The sequence below is a fragment of the Lontra canadensis genome, unplaced genomic scaffold, assembly GCF_010015895.1.
Source record: "Lontra canadensis isolate GAN:19392208 unplaced genomic scaffold, GSC_riverotter_1.0 scaffold1, whole genome shotgun sequence".
In the NCBI taxonomy this organism is placed as follows: Eukaryota; Metazoa; Chordata; class Mammalia; order Carnivora; family Mustelidae; genus Lontra; species Lontra canadensis.
In genome coordinates this window covers 46637397-46656477 of record NW_022630995.1, presented here as the reverse complement: position 1 = coordinate 46656477, position 19081 = coordinate 46637397, and the positions used below count along the sequence as shown (strand labels likewise).

General features: G+C 35.1%; 1 protein-coding gene across 5 annotated transcripts in view; it reads left to right on the top strand.

The window, feature by feature from the left end:
- Positions 1 to 19081, top strand: part of RBPJ (recombination signal binding protein for immunoglobulin kappa J region) — a 213822-nt gene that overhangs the window by 161130 nt on the left and 33611 nt on the right. For 4 of the 5 annotated variants that reach the window (XM_032853771.1, XM_032853803.1, XM_032853779.1 and 1 more), the window contains one exon: positions 12494 to 12532. Coding sequence is in view for 3 of the 5 variants with exons in the window: in XM_032853803.1 (XP_032709694.1) it covers positions 12494 to 12532 (39 nt within the window). In the remaining 2 variants the exon portion in view is untranslated. Of the gene's footprint in view, positions 1 to 12493; positions 12533 to 18222; positions 18288 to 19081 lie in introns of those variants that run through there. The other variant, XM_032853795.1, reaches the window with a different exon arrangement.

Sequence of the window (19081 nt, the reverse complement as noted above, 5' to 3'; positions counted from 1 at the left end):
CTTCTTCATTCCTTCCTTCCCTCCCTACCTTCCTCCCTTGTCTTACTAGGGTTGGAAAAAATATTTAAGAGATGAGAGAAAAGTTAATACTTTTTCTGATTAATACAGATTTATTTCTTCTGGCAAAAAAATTTTAGTTGAACACCTAGCCTTCAGAGAACTGACAGCCATTTAACATGCTCAACAGAAAATTTGTAGAGAGGGGAAAAAAGTCTTCACTACTTATAATTTGAGTTGGGTATGAGAAATAAGACGAGAAGTGTGTGGGAGAAAACTTTGTGACTTCATCTCATATACAGGCCAGTTGTCCATGATCACTTGGGGATTTTCTGTGAAAGATGTTTAGTCCTGAACAGTTTCTGATAGGTTGCTTGTGTGTTCTCTTTGCTGCCCTTCCTTGAAAGGTAGAGATTTTCAGATAAACTCCTTTCTTTCGTGTCTTTGCTTTAATAGTAGTAGGAACCATTTGTGTGTGTGTGTACACATGTGTACTTTTTTCTCTTTATATATACATATACTCCTCATTTGTTTTGGCACCTCGTTGTCTGTTTTTAAATTACTAGGCAGCTGTCACTTGACCTGGTACTAACATAGGACCCCTCAAAACTAAGCCACTATCCCCCTGTAAGCCATAGGTTTGTTTGTTTTTTTTAAGTGAGATTTTATATATATATATATATATTTTAAGATTTTATTTGTTGATTTGAGAGAGACAAAGCGAGAGAGACAAGTGGGAGGAGAGGGAGAAGCAGACTCCCACTGAGCAGGGAGTCTGATGTGGGGCTCAATCAATCCCAGGACCCTGGGATCATGACCTGGGCAGAAAGCAGACACTTAACCAAATGAGCCACCCAGGTTCTTAGTTATATGACTGTAAACCATAGCTTAAGGCAAAACTAAATGTATTTTTTTGTGTGGTAAAATATATAGAACCTATGGCTAGTGCTGTGAAATGTGTAAGCCTGATGATTCACAGATCTGCACCCATGGGGCAAATAGTACATTATATGTTAATAAAAATAATTTAAAAAAATATAGAGAGAACCTAAAATTAACCATTTCAGCTATTTTTAAGTTTACAGTTCAGTTGTAGTAAGTACATTTACATTATTGCACAGCCATTACCACCATCTGTCTCCAAAGCATTTTCATCTTCCCAAACTGAAACTTTGTACTCATTAAATACTAGCTCTCCCCCACCCCATGCCCACCTCCACCCCAGCTCCTGGCAACCACCATTCTACTTTTCTATGAATTTGATTGCTCTAGGCACCTTAAAGAAATGGAATCCTAGAACATTTGTCCTTTTGTGTCTGGTTTATTTAACTTAATGTTTTCAGGGTCATCCACATGGTAGCATGCATCAGAATCTCCTTTTTTTAAGGCCAAATAATATTTCATTGTGTGTATATGCCACATTTGCTCATCTCTTTATTCATTTGGTGTAAGCATTTGTGTTGTTTCCACCTTCTGGCTGTTGTATATATTGCTGCTCTTAGCACTGGTGTGCAAGTATCTGTTTGAGTCCCTGCTTTGACTTCTTTTGGGTTTATACCCAGAATTGGAATTGATGGATCAAGTAGTAATTGAGTGTTTAACTTTTGGAAGAACCACTGTAGTGTTTTTTGCAGCAGCTGCACCATTTTATGTTCTCGTTAGCAATGTACAGGATTCCAGTTTCTGTGCATCATCTACAACACTGTGTTTTCTGTTATTGTTGATGATCGCCATCATAATGGGTATAAAATGGTATCTCAGTATGGTTTTGATTTGCATTTTCCTAATGATTAGTGATGTTGGACATCTTTTCATGCTTATTAGCCTTTTGTTTATCTTCTTGGACAGAAGTCTATTCAGGTCCTTTTCTTATTTTTTTTTCCTTTCCTATTTTTTTTTAAAGAGTTTTTTTTTTTTTAATTTATTTAACAAAGAGAGACACAGTGAGAGAGGGAGCACAGCAGGGGGGAGTGGGAGAGAGAGAAGCAGGCTTCCCACCCAGCAGGAAGCCCGATGTGGGCCCTGATCCCAGAACTCTGAGACCATGACCCGAGCCGAAGGCAGATGCCTAACAACTGAGCCACCCAGGCACCCTTCCTTTCCTATTTTTAAATTAGGTTTTTTGTTGTTGATTTAGAAGTGTTCTTTTTATATTCTGGGTATCAGTTATATGAGGTGGATGGTTATTTACACTTCTTTCTTTTTTTCTTTTTTTTTTTTTTAAGATATTATTTATTTATTTGACAGAGAAAGAGCGAGAGAGGGAACACAAGCAAGGGGAGTGGAAGAGGGAGAAGCAGGCTTCCTGCTGAGCAGGGAGCCTGATGTGGGGCTCTATCCCAGGACCCTGGGACCATGCCCTGAGCTGAAGGCAGATGCTGAATGACTGAGCCACCCAAGAGCCCCTATTTACATTTATTTCTAAACCAGTATACGTAGGTATTTGTCTTGAAGGATCCATTTCAGTTTTACTGTATTTATTAGAGTAAATATCATTGAGTAATCCAGCCTTGACGAAGTAGTGGTTTTATTGGGTGCTCATGCAGTGCCAGGTACTCTTTTAAGATGCTATACACATATGAACATTTTAAATTCTTACAAGAATCCTATATGGAAGTACTTTTTTTTTTTTAAGATTTTATTTATTTATTTGACAGACAGAGATCCAAGTAGGCAGAGAGACAGCAGAGAGAGAGAGGAGGAAGCAAGCTCCCAATGAGCAGAGAACCTGATGCAGGGCTCGATCCCAGGACCCTGAGATCATGACCTGAGCTGAAGGCAGAGGCATTAACCTACTGAGCCACCCAGGCACCCCTATGGAAGTACTTTTATCTGTGTTTTCAGTTGAGGGAACGGAAACATAGAGTTTAAGTAACTTCCATTAGTTTGTATTAAAGCCAGGATTTGAATTTAAGCACCCCAGCTCCTGAACCACAGCACTTGGTTACCTCTCCCGTATACGTTACATTTTGTGTTCTCATCAGATGACACTTTTTCACTTCTTGAGCACTGCCTTAAAAGGTAGTTCATAAGGTCAGGTAAAGTGTCTAAAGGAGTTCTTAACAAAAATTAAACAGATAGTTAAGATTGAAACCTATTTAAACTTCTTTTAAGTTGCACTGTATTTCCCTTTGTGGAAGTATATGTTTTCCACAGGGTGTGAATTTCTTTATTTGAAGTGGGCATATTTTTTCTAAAGTACCTGCTCAGTGAAATTTGCGGAGACAATTTTTTTTTAGTAAATTTTTAACTTGTATGTCTTTTCCTTTTTTTATTTTAAGGTGGCTGTGTTCTTAACTTGGTGTGAGTTGATTTCTAGAGGATGAAATTTCATTTGCTATTTACCTAAATCAAACTTAATTAGTAAAGAATAAAACACCTGTTTAATTGTATAATGCATTGTAGAGCAAAATGGAATTTTTGCCAATATCACAGATAGTAATAGTGGCATTATCACAGATAGTTTTGTGTGTAGGGTGTATGTATTATCACATTATCACAGATAATTTTGTGTGTAGGGTATATGTATTGTTTTATATGTGCGCTTGGGGTAGAGGATAAAATGTAGATCTTATTTCCTCATTGAAAAATGAACGCTCATTACTGGATCATTTTTTTGTTAGATGTATATAGCTATGACTGGGAGGTAATAGGTAATCAGCTGTCTATTCCTGATTTTACACATGGAATTTAAAAATTTTTTGTTTATACAGACAATGCTTTATTCAGTATCTTGGTATGTATATTTGTCTACCTATATAATAAATTTCCAGAATCAAATGGCTAGGAATTCAAAGTAATTGACAGCTAGAATTATAATAGACATTGTTAAAATGTCTTCCAAAATGATTGCACAATTTTAAACTCCCAACAGTGCATGAGATTTCCTGTTTCTCCACTTGTACACTAGCATTATCAAACTTTACATCTACAGTAAGCGAACCTTGCATAATTATCGTGAGAACATAAAAGCGGTGCCAGGAAGCTGGCCATAGTCTTTTATGTGACACCTCCCATGAATGTTTTTTGATAGGTTTGTCACCACCAGTTTCTGTGGCAAGCAGGGTCAGGCCAGCAACTTGATCAGGAGATTAGTATTTCTCTGAGTGTGGCCTTTTTACTCTGATATAATTTTAGTATACAGAAAAATTGCAAAAATACTGTAAGGAAACTCACCCAGATATCTAAAGTATTAACATTTTACCACATTTCTTTTATTCGTCTATATATCTACACAACATATTTATTTTCTTTAGATGATTTGAAGGTAAGAAGTAGACAGCATACTCTTTTTCCCCTAAGTACTGCAGTGATTGTTTCTAAATATAAGGACAGTCTCTTACATAACCCCTGTACTGTTATCAAAACCAAGAAATTAAAATCAACATAATCCTGTTCTCCACTCTGTTAGTTTTTATTCAAATTTTGTCAGTCTAAATATTGTCTTTTAAAGCAGAAGTAAATGCTGGATAGTATGTTGTACTCAGTTATTACATATCTTTAGCCTCTTTGAATCTGGGTCAATTCCTCAGTTTTTTGTCTTTTATCACCTTGATGATTTTAAAAGTATAGTTCAGTTATTTTGTTGACTATTCCTCGCTTTAGGTTTGCTATGTTTCTTCGTGTTTAGACTTAGGTTCTTCATCTTTTGGCAGTAACATCACAAAAGTGATACTGTACTTTTCTTTTACATTATGCTAGGAAGCCGTTGAGGTCAATTTGCCCCATTCAGTCTTTTGATACATGAAATTAGTTTGCCCAGTGTCTGATTGCCGCCTCTTGTGGAGGCCATAGATTTTAAGATGCATACTTCCATATGAGATCTTCATATGCAGTATTAATGGATGCTAGTGTTCTCACAACTCAGATATGCCCTCTGGAGAGGAGGACTTACGGCTATTGTAGGTTTAACCTGGGAAGGTCCTTTCTCTGTATAGATTTTTGGGAAGACATCCTTAACGCGGCAACAATCTTGGAGATACCTAAGATGGCAGATGCATAGCTGGAGATGATGGTCTCAGTCACCCTCCTTTTTTCTGCTCCTCCTCACAAACTGCTGCCCGATGGTTACAAAGTTCAGTTGAAGTTTTTCTTTTATTGTGAAGAAGAGGTAAAATAAAAGTTAAAGAACACAGTGCTTTTCAAATGTTTTACCCAGTACACGGAATTAAGAAGGGGAGCATGTTTCTCTACCTGATGGGGCTACCAGCATGGCTTGTCTTTGAAGTCTACCCTGTAGAATATCTGTTCTAATAGAAACATGTTTAATAAATGCGACAGTCCAGGAGAGTATGTTGTGCAATTTAATTGCTTTTGTTTTAGTAGCCAAGGACCACTGGTTACCCCTGGATGGGTTTTGAGCAATATTGTTATCAAATGTGGTTCTTAAGGAAATAGCAAGCTCAAAACTAGAAATCAAAGTACAACAAAGGTGGACATGTCTTATTCAAAGTTGTGTGACTTAAGAGGCTCTTTTCTGGAGTGCCTGGGTGGCTCAGTGGGTTAAGCCTCTCTCTTCGGCTCAGGTCATGATCCCAGGGTGGTGGGATTGAGCCCCACATCGGGCTCTCTGCTGGGCAGGGAGCCTGCTTCCCCCTCTCTGCCTGCCTCTCTGCTACTTGTGATCTCGGTCTGTTAAATGAATAAATAAAATCTTTAAAAAAAAAAAAAAGAGGCTCTTTTCTGCCATGGATGGAGAATGAATAAGCTTTTTACAGGAGAGATAAATTACATATTTATTTTAAAAATATTTTCAATTGGTCAGATAGTAATCTTCAATCATATTCAGTAGATACAATATTTAATTTGTTTTTTAAAATTTTGCTTTTATTAATTATGTAGAAGAACATCTTTGAATGTATGTCACTTTCCATTTGTCCTAATAGCATACACGTTCCATGAAGGCATAGATTTGTGTCTCGTGTTCACTGTTGTATACCAAATACCGATACCTGGTTCCTGCTAGGTGAATCAGTGAATCTGGAGACAAGGACAGAATGTTATATATAGCCTTTTCTAATTAGCCTTTCCTATTTTTTGTGACTAAATTGCCAAACAACTTCTAGTACACTGCTTTACTTTTCATATTATATACCTATTTGTTTCCTTTTACTGGTGAAATGCCCAGGTGTGGGTCCTTGAGGATATGAATCAAGTTTCCTAATCTTTCCTCAGTCAAGTACTATTTTATTTCACTATCTTAAATCATAGGAATCCCAGTACTTTCGAACCATATAAAATTAATACACTGTTTATAGCAAATTTCGTGTAAGGTTTGGTTTAGTTATGAGTTTGAATTGTTCATGCTCTCCTTTCTGCTTATTTCCTGCAAATACAGCACCAGTGTTTCTTGCCTTAATTTATTTTAATCTCATTATTCTCATTTCTTTTAAAGCAGAAATTTATGAAATAGAGAAAAATAGAAATTGCTTTTAGTTCCAGAACCCTAGGGCAGAAGAGTTTCCCACATGACTGTGCTTGCTTTTCCAGAGAGCTCTATGTTTTTAAAACTGGTATTTCAATATTGTTAACTAGGTAACACTAGATAACATCAGGTTCTTGGGGCTTTTTTAGCAACATATTACCAAATTGTTCTATATTCAAAAAAGATTTCTCTTATATCCTCTCTTCCACTTTTTGATTTTTGGGTTGATTTTCTCATGTGAATCATCTGTTAGATAGAAAAGGTGTTAAGATGGTGAAGTTCTGATAAAATTTTTATCATGTTTGTCCTCAGTACTTTTGTGGTCATGCACTTTCTTAACAGACTGGTAAATATAGAAGGAAATGTATCTGTGTTACAGGAGAAAACAGTATTGCATCTCCACTGTGAGCTTAAAAAGGAAGTGTGTAATTTAAGTGTAATGTATATAGAGGTTTTTTACTTATTTGGAAATTCTAAATCATTGGAGGGTATCAGGGAACAGCATGCAGTACTATTTATAAGTAGGAAGTACTATGTTTAATGGTTGATGGTAGCTTTTAAGAATCCTTATATACTTCAGGTATATGAAAATAAAGTAACATTTTCTTCAGCTCTGCCTATTTTATGTAAAAGATCATTGTTATCTTAGGAAAAGCTAGTGAAGTTAAAGCAAAATGAACTTGCTACTTTAAAATTACATTTATGACATACATACTTTAAGTCACTGAAGTTTTCCTGAGCTGTAGTATTATATGAGCATTGTTAGGTAAATGGCACATGAATTTTTCTATTTTAATTGCCAATACCAGTCTGAAGGGAAAGTATACAAAATAGAACAAGAAGGAAAAGACATGGGTTAGGGTATAATCAACTGTATATAAGCTAAATTTTGTTCGTTTTTACTTAAAAAAAAAAAGCCAGGTTTGTAACTTTTTTCCTTAAATATGTAACAGGATTGATTGTTATATTTAAGCAAAATGACATTTCACAGAATATAGCATGCATAAAATATGAGAAGCTTGATGCAGATGACAACTTTTACTATCAAACGATCAACAACCTATACTATCAAAAAGATAAATTGGGATAGCAGTGATTCTTTGTTACGAAGAAGAATCAAATCAGTATTTTGTGAAATTAAAGCCATCCTTTGGGTACTTAAAGATTTGGATTATTTTTTATTGTTAAATACACCATAAACCTTATATGAAAAGGATCTTAGGTAAGAGTGGTCTAAAACTTGGTTGGTCCAACTTATGTCTGGTTCAGTTGTTAATGCAGATAATGTCAGTAGACACCTTGTTTTTCAGATAGATTGCAAATAATGATACAAAATTTGTGCCTGCCTATCTCACCATTCCATATTATAAGAGAGAGAGAGACAGAACTTAGTGTTTAAATTACATTCAATCTCTGAGAAATTGATAATGGACTATAGTCATTTCTGTTGAAAAGTGAGTATTTTGAATGCATGATATAAATACTACATTATGAATTTAATTCATTCATGTTTGAAGATGGACCACCTTTTTGCAGTAAATAATTCCTGAAGTTTTATGTATTAGTTGTATATCAGATTAGTAGTGAAATGGGTCTTGTTAAATGCAGGATCCATATAGTACCTTGTTATAACTTAACATTTTCAAGTATGTAGACCTATGAATTTTATTAAATAATTAGAATTAGGTTTAATTGCTGCCTTCAGAATTTTGCATTGCGAACCTACTAAATGCATTGCATGACTTTTCTCAGAAAACCCCTTTTCTTATTTTTCCCCATTGTAGTAGCTATAGTAACCATTAGTTTTAATGAGATAAATAGGAATGTGATCACACATCATTAAAGAAAGGACTGGGATGGCACACAACAATTTTTGGAGACGCTTTATTGTATATTGAAGAAGTAGTTTAATCTTACTAACATTTATAAGATTCCTAGCTTTAGGATGGCGCCTAGCTTTAGAATTTAGAATGATGCTAAATTTTGAAGTGCTGTTCAAGCTTGGCATGCTCACTGTTAAGTTCTCTTTTATGTTTTCTGTGGGATAGGAGTTATACTTCAGGAGCATGTGCTGTAATTGTTGACTTCCTGTAACAGGTATTTTCTGCAAAGAAACAAAGACAGATACTTTAATCAACATTTAGTTGTTAATCTAATTTTGAAAGCATTTCAGAGCACCAAGAAACAAAATTTACATTTCAGTTGAGTGCAGTAGATCTCTTACTAGTCCTGTAACAAACCTGTTAGATCTCAAAGGGTGCTTGATGACTGGAATATTAGTAGTTAGTATGAAAAGTACCATGTCATGATCTTCACTGACAAGTTTTATTTCATTTGTCAACTATGTCTCTGTGAAATTTTCACCATTTTAACCCCTTGAGATTCTGGGCCACATCTCACTTTGCTCCTTTTTATAAAATATAGCTGTGCTATATATATATATATATATATATATATATATATATAGTGTTTTAAAGGCTGTCTTAAGCTTCTTGGGTTTTGCAAACTATTTCTAACCTAGTGAGGCAGTTACATTTTAATCACACGCTGTAATGGTACATTTCATTAGTTTCAAGGGCTCAGAAAAGTCTTTCCTGTGGAAAAAGATTCAGAAGATTTTTGCCTTTAATTCCATAACTGAATTCCACAGATTTGCCAGTAGTTCAGTGTTTTAAAACCAGTGGTATTCAGTGGCCTTGCCGAAGTTCCTACCAACACATTGTGTTTTGTTTCTTGGTTTTTAAAATTGAATATCCGATAAGGTAAAATCAAAGAATTAGTAAATAATTCTTCTAACAAAAACTTGGATTATTTACTCATATTTTTATGCTGTTTCATTTAAGTCACTTTTCAGTATTTCAAGGTTAACAAAAATATTCATAGTCGTAGATAACACGGTTTATAAATTTTGAGTTCATAAAAATGTCATATAGCCTTAAATTACACAACAGAATCCGATTCTAAGACTTTTATCATCAAAGCTAATAATTTTGTGAGACATCAAATACAGTGGAGAAATTTTAAGTTAGACTTTACGTGTAGCTGACTATGAGCAAGTCATTTAACGTGTATAAAACTACAATCTGGTTAAAAAAGGAAACAAAATTCTGTTGGTCCTTTTTCAAGGATTGTGTTCCACCATCTCTCAGAAAACCTCATTTCCTATTTCAGAGGAAATAGGTCATCACACAGGAATTAGTTTCTTCTTCCTTTATATTTATGTATCCTTGTTAGCATCCTACTTAATTCCTTTATTTCATTATTTTGTCTTACTGATTTATAACTAAAATACAGTAATAATTCTAATATTTGTTGAGCTCTTACTGTATACCAGGCATTGTTCTGTGTGTTTTCTGTATATTAACGCATTTAATCCCTTCAGCACCTCTTTAAGGAAAACACAGTCACTGTGCTCATTTTACTCATGAGGAAGCTGAGGTCTAGAGAGTCAAGTAATTTCAGAGACAAACGGCAAGAAAATACTAAATCATGGATTTGGAAGCTGATCTTACTTGGTGCATTTTTCTTAACCTTCATGCTGTATTCTAACTCTAGCCTGAGTTGTGCTTTCTTGTCCTTGCTCAAGCTTTTCTTTGCCCTCTTAACAACCAGCTGAAATGTTTTTTTGTCCACTTAGCGTATTTCTTTCTGAAGGGCCATATAGTGTAAGCTAATTAAGTAGTCAACATCTAAGATTTTTTAAACATTTTTATATTTGCATATAGTTGACACAGGGTTACACTAGTTTCAGGTGTATGGTATAGTGATTCAACTTCTCTGTTATGTCGCACTCAGAAGTGTGACTACACTCTCGTAGCACACAACACTATGATATTATCATTGATTGACTATATTCCATATGCTGTGACTTACTTATTCTATAATGGAAGCCTGTATCTCCCTCTCCCCTTCACCTGTTTTGCCTATTCTCCCCCATGCCCCTTCCTCTGGCAAGCATCAGTTTATTCTCTTTAGGTCTGATTCTGTTTTTTAGTTTATTTGTTTTGTTTTCAGACTTCACATAGGAGGGATATCATTAGGGTTGTTGTCTTTCTCTGTCTGATTTATTTCAGTTAGCATAATACCCTCTAGGTTCATCCATGTTTTTTCAAATAGCAAGATCTCCCTTTTTTATGTCTGTGTAATGTTTCTCTCTTTCTCTCTGTGTGTGTGTGTGTGTGTCTGTGTACACACATATTTTCTTTATCTGTTCATCTGTCAGTACTTAGGTTACTTGGTAGGCTATTGTAATGCCGCAGTAAACATAGAGGTGCTTATACCATTTTGAATTAGTGTTTTCATTTTCTTTGGATAGGTACCCAGTAGTGGAATTATTGGGTCATGAGGATTTTCTGTTTTTAATTTTTGAGGAACCTCTGTACTGTTTTCCACAGTGGCTTTACCAGTTTACATTCCTACTAGCAATGCATACGGGTTCCTTTTTCTCTATGTCCTTGTCAACTTTGTAATATTTCGTATTTTTTATTTTAGCCATTTTGACAGCTGTAAGGTGATAGCACATTTTGGTTTTGATTTGTATTTCCCTGATGATTAGTGATGTTAAGCATCTTTATGGGTCTGTTGGCCATCTGTATGTTGTCTTTGGAAAAATGTCCATTCAGGTCCTCTGCCCATTTTTAATCATATTGTTTTGACGTCAAGTTGTAGAAGTTCTTTATATATTCTGGATATTAAGTCTGTATTTTTTTCTGAGTTTTTATTTATTTGAGAGAGAGAGGGAGAGAGCATACAGGAGCACAATCAGGGTGAGGGGCAGAGGGAGAAGCAGAGCACTAATCAGGGAGTGCGATGCAGAGCTTGGTCCCAGGACTCCAGGATCGTGATCTGAGCCGAAGGTAGATGCTTAACCAACTGAGCCATCCAGGCATCCCTGGATATTAAATCTTTATTGGATGTATTATTTGCAAATATCTTTTTCCATTTATTGCCTTTTTTGTTTTGTTGTTGGTTTCCTTTGCTGTGCACAAGCATTTTATTTTGACGTGGTCACAATAGTTTATTTTTGCTTTTGCTTCCATTGTCTTGGAGGACTTACCTAGAAAGATGTTTTTGCCAGTGTCAGAGGTGTTACTGCCCATGTTCTCGTCTAGGACTTTTATGGTTTCGGGTCTCCCATTTAGATCCTTAACCCATTTTGAGTGTATTTTCTATAGTATTAAAAAGTAGTCCAGTTTCATTCTTTTGCATGTAAGTAGTCCAGTGTTCCCAACACTATTTTTTGAAAATACTCTTTTCTCCATTGTATATTCTTGCTTCCTATGTCATAGATTAATTGACCATGTAAGCATGGGCTTATTTCTGTGTTTTCTGTTATGTTTCATTGATCTATGATTATGTTTTTGTGTTAGTGCCCAACTGTTTTGATTACTACAGCTTTGTACTATATCTTGAAATCTGGAATTGTGATACCTCCAGCTTTATTCTTCTTTTTCAAGATGACTTTGGCTATTCTGGGTCTTCAGTGGTCCATACAAAATTCGATAATATTTGTCAACATCTGGTTTAAATTTCAACTCTGCCAGCCACTTAGTTTACTTTGCAGGCAAGTTGCTTTCTATCTTTTTAAAATGAATCCATATCTACTTCACAAAATTGTACTATAATGATTAAAGAGGGTAAGGTGTAAAGAATGTACAGCAAAGTGCCTGGCAAACTGACCTCTATACCACCTCTTGGGGTTTGAGAATTTTTCTGAGTGTTGCAGGTTGTGTGAGACTGGGGGTTTTTGATTAGTTGTTGTCATTGTTGGGTTTTGTTTGTTTTTTTGCAAGGTATCTCTAGGAGGTACCTGTCACCCTCATCTTATCATTATGCTACATGCTCAGAGTGGGTGTGTAAGACCTATTTAGGGTGCATTTTTGTTTAGGAACCATTTTTAAAGGAATTTTTTTTTTCTGGGCATGGATGGTTATTAGAGGATTTTCCTTTATGCTGTTCTTTAGTGGAGTGAAATATAGGATTTCATAAAGGAATTTGAAATGGTGCCTAAAAAGCTTACTGTGGACTGTGTCATACAGCCTATGTATTTATTTTTTTTCTTATTTTTTCCAGAAAATTTGGTGAGCGGCCTCCACCTAAACGACTCACTAGGTAAGCATTATATTAGTTTTTCACCCAAACCTTTCATGAAAATAGCAGGTTCTATTATCTTAAAAACTGTATTAGGTGCTTTTGAAAAGAAGTTATTCAAATAGTGGTATCTAGATCATAAGCTTATTCCCATCCTTCTCCACATCCTCCCTCCCTTGCCCCACTAAAAAGAGGATGATAGGATATATATAGTTCAAAGGGGAAAGTGAAACCTTTCAAGAATTAATCTTGAGTATTATATAGTTAACATAACAAGGATGACAATATAAAGATAGCTTCTTATATCTAGCCGGTCTAGCTGCATTTAGCCAGTCACAATTTATTGATTATAGGTGGCACCTGAAAGATATTTCATAAATGCTTTAGAAAAGAATTTTTTTTTTTATTTTTTTTTAAAGATTTTATTTATTTATTTGATAGATCACAAGCAGGCAGAGAGGCAGGCAGAGAGAGAGGAGGAAGCAGGCTCCCTGCTGAGCAGAGAGCCCGATGCGGGGCTCGATCCCAGGACTCCGAGATCATGACCTGAGCCGAAGGCAGCGGCTTAACCCACTGAGCCACCCAGGCGCCCCTAGAAAAGAATTTTAAAGAAAATATGATTTTACTCACTTTTAAGGAGACTATAAATATTACATTGTGTTCTAATAATGTAAATTAATTTTACAATATACATTTTAATTCCAAATGTTAGATATAAAGTATTAGTCTTGAAATGATTTTTAAATTTTTCAACAATTAGCAGTTGTAAAATAAAAAGTAGAACACTTAGTTGCACAGTTACATCGTAGATTTAATGTTAATCCTGCATTCTTACTGTCTTTCTAGAAAATTGCATGCGAATATAAGCATATGCTTATCTGTTTTATCTTTTTTTTTTTTTTTAAGTCTGGCATCATGCTCTACCATTGTTCTGGACCTTTTAACTCCACTTACTCTACATCTTCTACTTTGTTATCTTTCATGTTTCCATAGTTTTTCATTGCCTTCACACTACTCCTTATTTAATATTTTACATTGATGACCACTGGGTTGTGTCCACATTATCGTTATTATTAAAAAGCTGTTGCACACAAAGAATGATAGGGACATGCCAAAAGGACACAGAAAGGGAACCAGTTTGAAGAAGTTCCCTTTAGTCAAATCATGGCTACTTCAGTCTTCAAAATAAATAATGATAGTAATAGATAAGAACCCATAGAATAAAATACAGTTTAAAAGTCTACACTGAGTTAAAGAAATGATTCTATAGTGGAGGAGAGGAACTCTTTCTCTTATAGCAGAATTCCACCTAATAAATGTAGAGGGAATGATGGAACTAGGAAATCATACTTTGGCAACCACTACAGTGATAATTGTTTCAGGCAAAAATCGTTAGTGAATGCTTAAACTATTGGTCTAAAGTCTGGTGAGAAGCAAATATTCACTTAGACTCTACACATATCCTCACAAAGTATGTATTAATTATAAAGTAAACAATAGTAACATAACCGTGAAGAAACTTAACAGACACTACCTTAATGAAGTGATCTAAATTAACATCACTAGTAATGGACAAGTAAACATCATGTGCATCCTGAGGAGGATGACACAGTGTCACTTTTGTGATGTTCCAGCCAGAAATGCATAAGCTCAGTCTAAGCATAAGAAAATGCCACAGACAGGCACAAATGAGGGACATTCCATAAAATAAATAACATTTACTCTTCAGACTTACCAAGATCATAAAAAACAAAGACTGAGGAATAGCAGATTAATGAAGACCAAAAAGACAAGACAACTAAATTCAATTGAATTCTGGGTCAGGAAGAAGTATTTTTCTTTTTTTTTAAAGCTGGAGTTAGCAAATATTTTCCGTAATGGGCCAGATAATAAACATATTAGACTTTTTAGTCCATACTGAGGCTGTTGTGACTTCTCATCTCAGTTTTTATATCCCCAAATCAGCCATAGATAATCAATACATAAGTGAATGGTATGATTGTATTCCAGCTCAACTTAATTTACAAAAACCGGTGGCTGTCCTTATTTGTTCTGAGAGCATTAGTTTCTCAACACTGCCTTCTGTTCCGTACATAAAGGACATTTGTGGGACAGTTGGCAACATTTGAATAAAATCCATATACACAAGTATTTGTATCAGTGATAATTGCATTATGCTTATTTAAAGCGTGTCTTTCATTTTAGGAAATTAACACTGAAGTATTCTGGGTATAAGAGCTTTATGTCTACAATGAGTTCTTAATGGCTTAAAAACATAAATATGGGGGCGCCTGGGTGGCCCAGTCCTTAAGCGTCTGCCTTCAGCTCAGGTCATGATCCCAGAGTGCTGGGATCGAGCCCCGCATCAGGCTCCCTGCTCAGTGGAAAGCCTGCTTCTCCCTCTCTCACTCCTCCTGCTTGTGTTCCCTCTCTCACTGTGTCTCTCTCTGTCAAATAAATAAAACCTTAAAAAAAAAAACCATAAATATGGTAAAATATTGATGTTCAGCGAGTATGGAGGAAAGGGGACTAGGAATTCTTTGTACTATTTTTGCCACTTTTCCTATAAGTCTGAAATTACTTAAATTTTAAAGAATTTCTAGAGACGTTAAATACATGTCTGTATATATCTTGAAGAAATTCTAAGCAGAATTACTTAATTCACATGTGCAGATGTTTTGATAGTTACAATTTAATAGTAGATATTTTTATTTTATTACTAGTAGAAATAGATTGGTTTCGGAATGACTCCTAACCATAAAATATCTTTTGGTGAATAAATCACTTGCTTTTAACGGACACCTCTGTAAAAATAGCAAACAGAGTGATGATAATAAATATCATAAGGAGATTGTCCTTTCCTTTCTTCAAGTATATATAGTAATATAATTAGGTCCTGTCTACTTTATCATGATTTTTAAGTAATTTTCCCTGTTTGGAAAATTTTAGTAAGCTTTTAAGTCATCTGCTTTTGGCTAAGATGGAACAACAGGGACTGGAATTACTTTCCAAACTGAAACTGCTAAAGACCTGCACAAAATAAAAAAACAATGATTTTCAAAATCCTAGATGGCAGGCAAGAAAGGACAGTGATCCTTGAGAGACAGGAAACAAGTGAGGTGAGCTCCACAGTTGCTCCAGCCTCGTACCTAGAGAGTTTCTAGAACATTACATAGGGAGGAGGAATCCAAGTGGAGCCTGGTTAAGCACCTTGAGGTGAAGAGATGGAGCTAGGTGTCGTGGGGTTCAAGGTAGCTAGAGTTCCCAGGGCAGAGAGCTGGAGAGGAAAGAGATCCAGAGATCTGCAGAAGGTCCCCTCTCGTCTTCAGCTGAGTATTGATCAGCACATGTGTTTTGGGAAACTGCCTAAGGCTGGAAGATAAAAATCAAGTTGAAGGGGCACCTGGGTGGCTTAGTGTGGGTTAGAGCCGTGCTTTCGGCCCAGGTCATGATCCCAGGGTCCTGGGATCAAGCCCGGCATCGGGCTCTCTGCTCAGCAGGGAGCCTGCTTCTCTCTCTCTCTGCCTTCCTCTCTCTCTGCCTGCCCCTCTGCCTACCCGTGATTTCTGTCTGTATAATAAATAAATAAAATCTTTTTAAAAAAAATCAAGTTGAAGAGTTAGAGGAAAAAATTCCTGAAGCTCATACTACAAACTGCCTTTTCCCAGCAGCTAAAGTGGAAAAATATTACACTTCATGATGCATCTACTAGAGTACTACTACACAGAAGAGTTTCCCTTCAGTAGTGGTGCAAAATTTGGCCAACATTAAATGCTGCTCACCAGAGCATTTTACCCAAGAAACCTTAAAAACAAGATTGAAAGGATCGGATTTTTTCCAAGTAACTTGAATGTATACCAGAATAAAGCTCAATAATATTTCTAAGAATAGAAAAATATCAAATACTCAGAAGTAAGATTTATTGAGTCTTGACATCTAATCAAAATATACCAGTCATACAAAAAGTAGGAAAATATCTATATGAGGAGAAAACTCAATTAAAACCAAGCCAGGAGTGACATACATGATGGGAATCAAAGACATTATAACAGTTATTATATTTGTCTTCTGTATGTTCAGTATGCTAACATCAGGAGTTTGCCTGTTGTTGTTGTTGGTTTTGTTTTTTTTTTTTTTTGTGGTCCATGTAGCCTCTGCTGTAACTACTCTACTCTTGTAAGAAAGCAGCCATAGACCACATGTAAACCAATGGACATGTGTGTACACTGGAGTACAGTTTTCTGTCACAAAGAGGGGTGCATCAGATTTGGTTTATAAATTGTATTGTGATCTCTGAGCTAGAAGAAAGATTGAACAAGTTAAATAGAGGATATGGAAGATTAAAAAGGTATCTAAATCAGATTTCTAGAGATGAAAATTAAATAAGATGAAATAATACTTGATGGGGATTATTACAGGTACATGTTGCTGAAAGAAAAACTAATGAACTTGAAGACATACCAATAGAAACTAGCCAAAGTGAACATAAAGAAAAGGTCTGGGGGTAAAATAACATCGTAAGTGAGCCGTGGTTTATCTTCAAGTGGCTAACATCCAAGTAATTGGAGTCAGCAAAGGGGGAGGTATGACTAAAAGGAGAGATGAAGAAATAACAGCTGAAATTTTCCTTAATTTGGTGAAAACTGTTAAAACCATAGTTCTGAGAATTCAGTAAACCCAAGTGAAAAAACTACACTGGAACATATTGTAATCAAATTGCTTAAAGTTAGTGATAAAGAAAATGTTAAAAACAACAGAGAAAAAAGATACATATAAAGGAATTTCTCCCTTGCTAGGGAGAGGACAATGAAGCAAGAGCTTTAAAGTACTCAGAGGGGAAAAAAATGCAGCAACCTAGAATTTTAGCCCCAGGTAAGACAGAATAAAGACCTTTTTAGACATAAAAATCTAGAAAGGAGATAACAAATATTATAAATAAGTTTCTGCCAATAAATTCAACAACTTTTAAAGAAATGCACAAATTCCTTGAAACTAGCAAACTACTGAAGTTTACTCAAGAAGAAACAGATAACCTAAATAGCTCTATTAACTAAAGAAATCAAATTTGTAATTACAAACCTTCCCACAAAGAAAACTATAGGCTCAGATGAATTTACTTTTGAATTCTACCAGACATTTGAGAAATAAATCATGCCAGTTCTTTATATACTCTTCCAGGAAATTGGAGAGCAGGATATTCTTTTCAGTTCATTCTGTGAGGACAGAGTTGTCCTGTTAAAAGCAGGGCAGAGACATTTTGAGAAAATAAAACTATAAACCAGTATCGCTTATGAACACAGATGCTAAAAGTCTTATATTTACAATGAAAATGACAATATGGCTTTATCTTAGAAATGGAAATCAGTGTAATTCTGTATATAAATGGAACAAAAAGAAAAATCATACGGTCATCTTAGGACGTTTGGAAAAACGTTTGACATTCATTCGTGATCAAAATTCTCATCAAAGTAGGAATAGAAGTATTTCCTCATTCTGAAAATGTATACCTATGAAAAAAATAAATTTAACACGATACTTAATTGTGAAAGACTGAATGTTTTCCCTCAAGATCAGGAACAATGTAAGGTTGTCTCTTTTTACCACTTCCATTTAACATTGTAAATGAGGTTCTAGTTAGTACAGTAAGTCCAGGAAAGAGAAGAAAGGCATCCAAATTGGAAAGAAAGAAGTAAAACTGTCTTTATTTGCAGACATCATGATCATCTATATGGAAAATCCTATGGAATCTATTTTAAAAAGCTGCTAAAACTAATAGGTGAGTTTTACCAAGGTAGATCAACATATAAAAATGAATTGTATTTTTAATATGAACAATGGAAAATTAGAAATTAATAAAAATGCTATATTTAATAGCATCAAAAATATGTAATTTTTATGGGAAAATCTGACATAAGACATACAAAAACTATATACTTTAAACCTTAAAATGTTGTTGAGAGAACTTGAAGTCCTAAATAAATGTTCTGGGAACAGAATACTCAATATTGGTAAGATGTCACTTCTTCCCACTTCTTATGGATTCAACATAATACCAGCCAAATCCCAGTGGACTTTTTGTAGCAGTTGACAAGCTGTTTCTAAAATTTATATGTAAATGCAAACAACCAGACTACCCAAAACAACCTTGAAAAAGATCAGTAAGAACTTAGACTACTTATTTTCAAAACTTAGTAGAAAGCTATATATAGTGATCAAGGATGGTATTGATAGAAAGATAGCCAAGGTAGATCACTGTAACAGGTTGTAGCTAGAAGCAGTTCTTGTGATATATAGTCTTCAGTCAAAGTGCAAAAGCAATTTAGTTGAAGGGTTTTTAACAAAGGATTCTGGAACAATTGGATATCCATACATCCCTACCATTTACATACACACAAACAGAAACTAACTATGATCCGTGTCTAGAACCATATATAAAAATTAGCTAAAATTATACCTAAATATAAAACTTCAAATTATACAGCTTTTAGAAGAAAATATAGGAGAATATCTTTGTGATGTTGGGTTAGACAAAGATTTCTTAGATATAACACCAAAAGCACTATCTCTGAA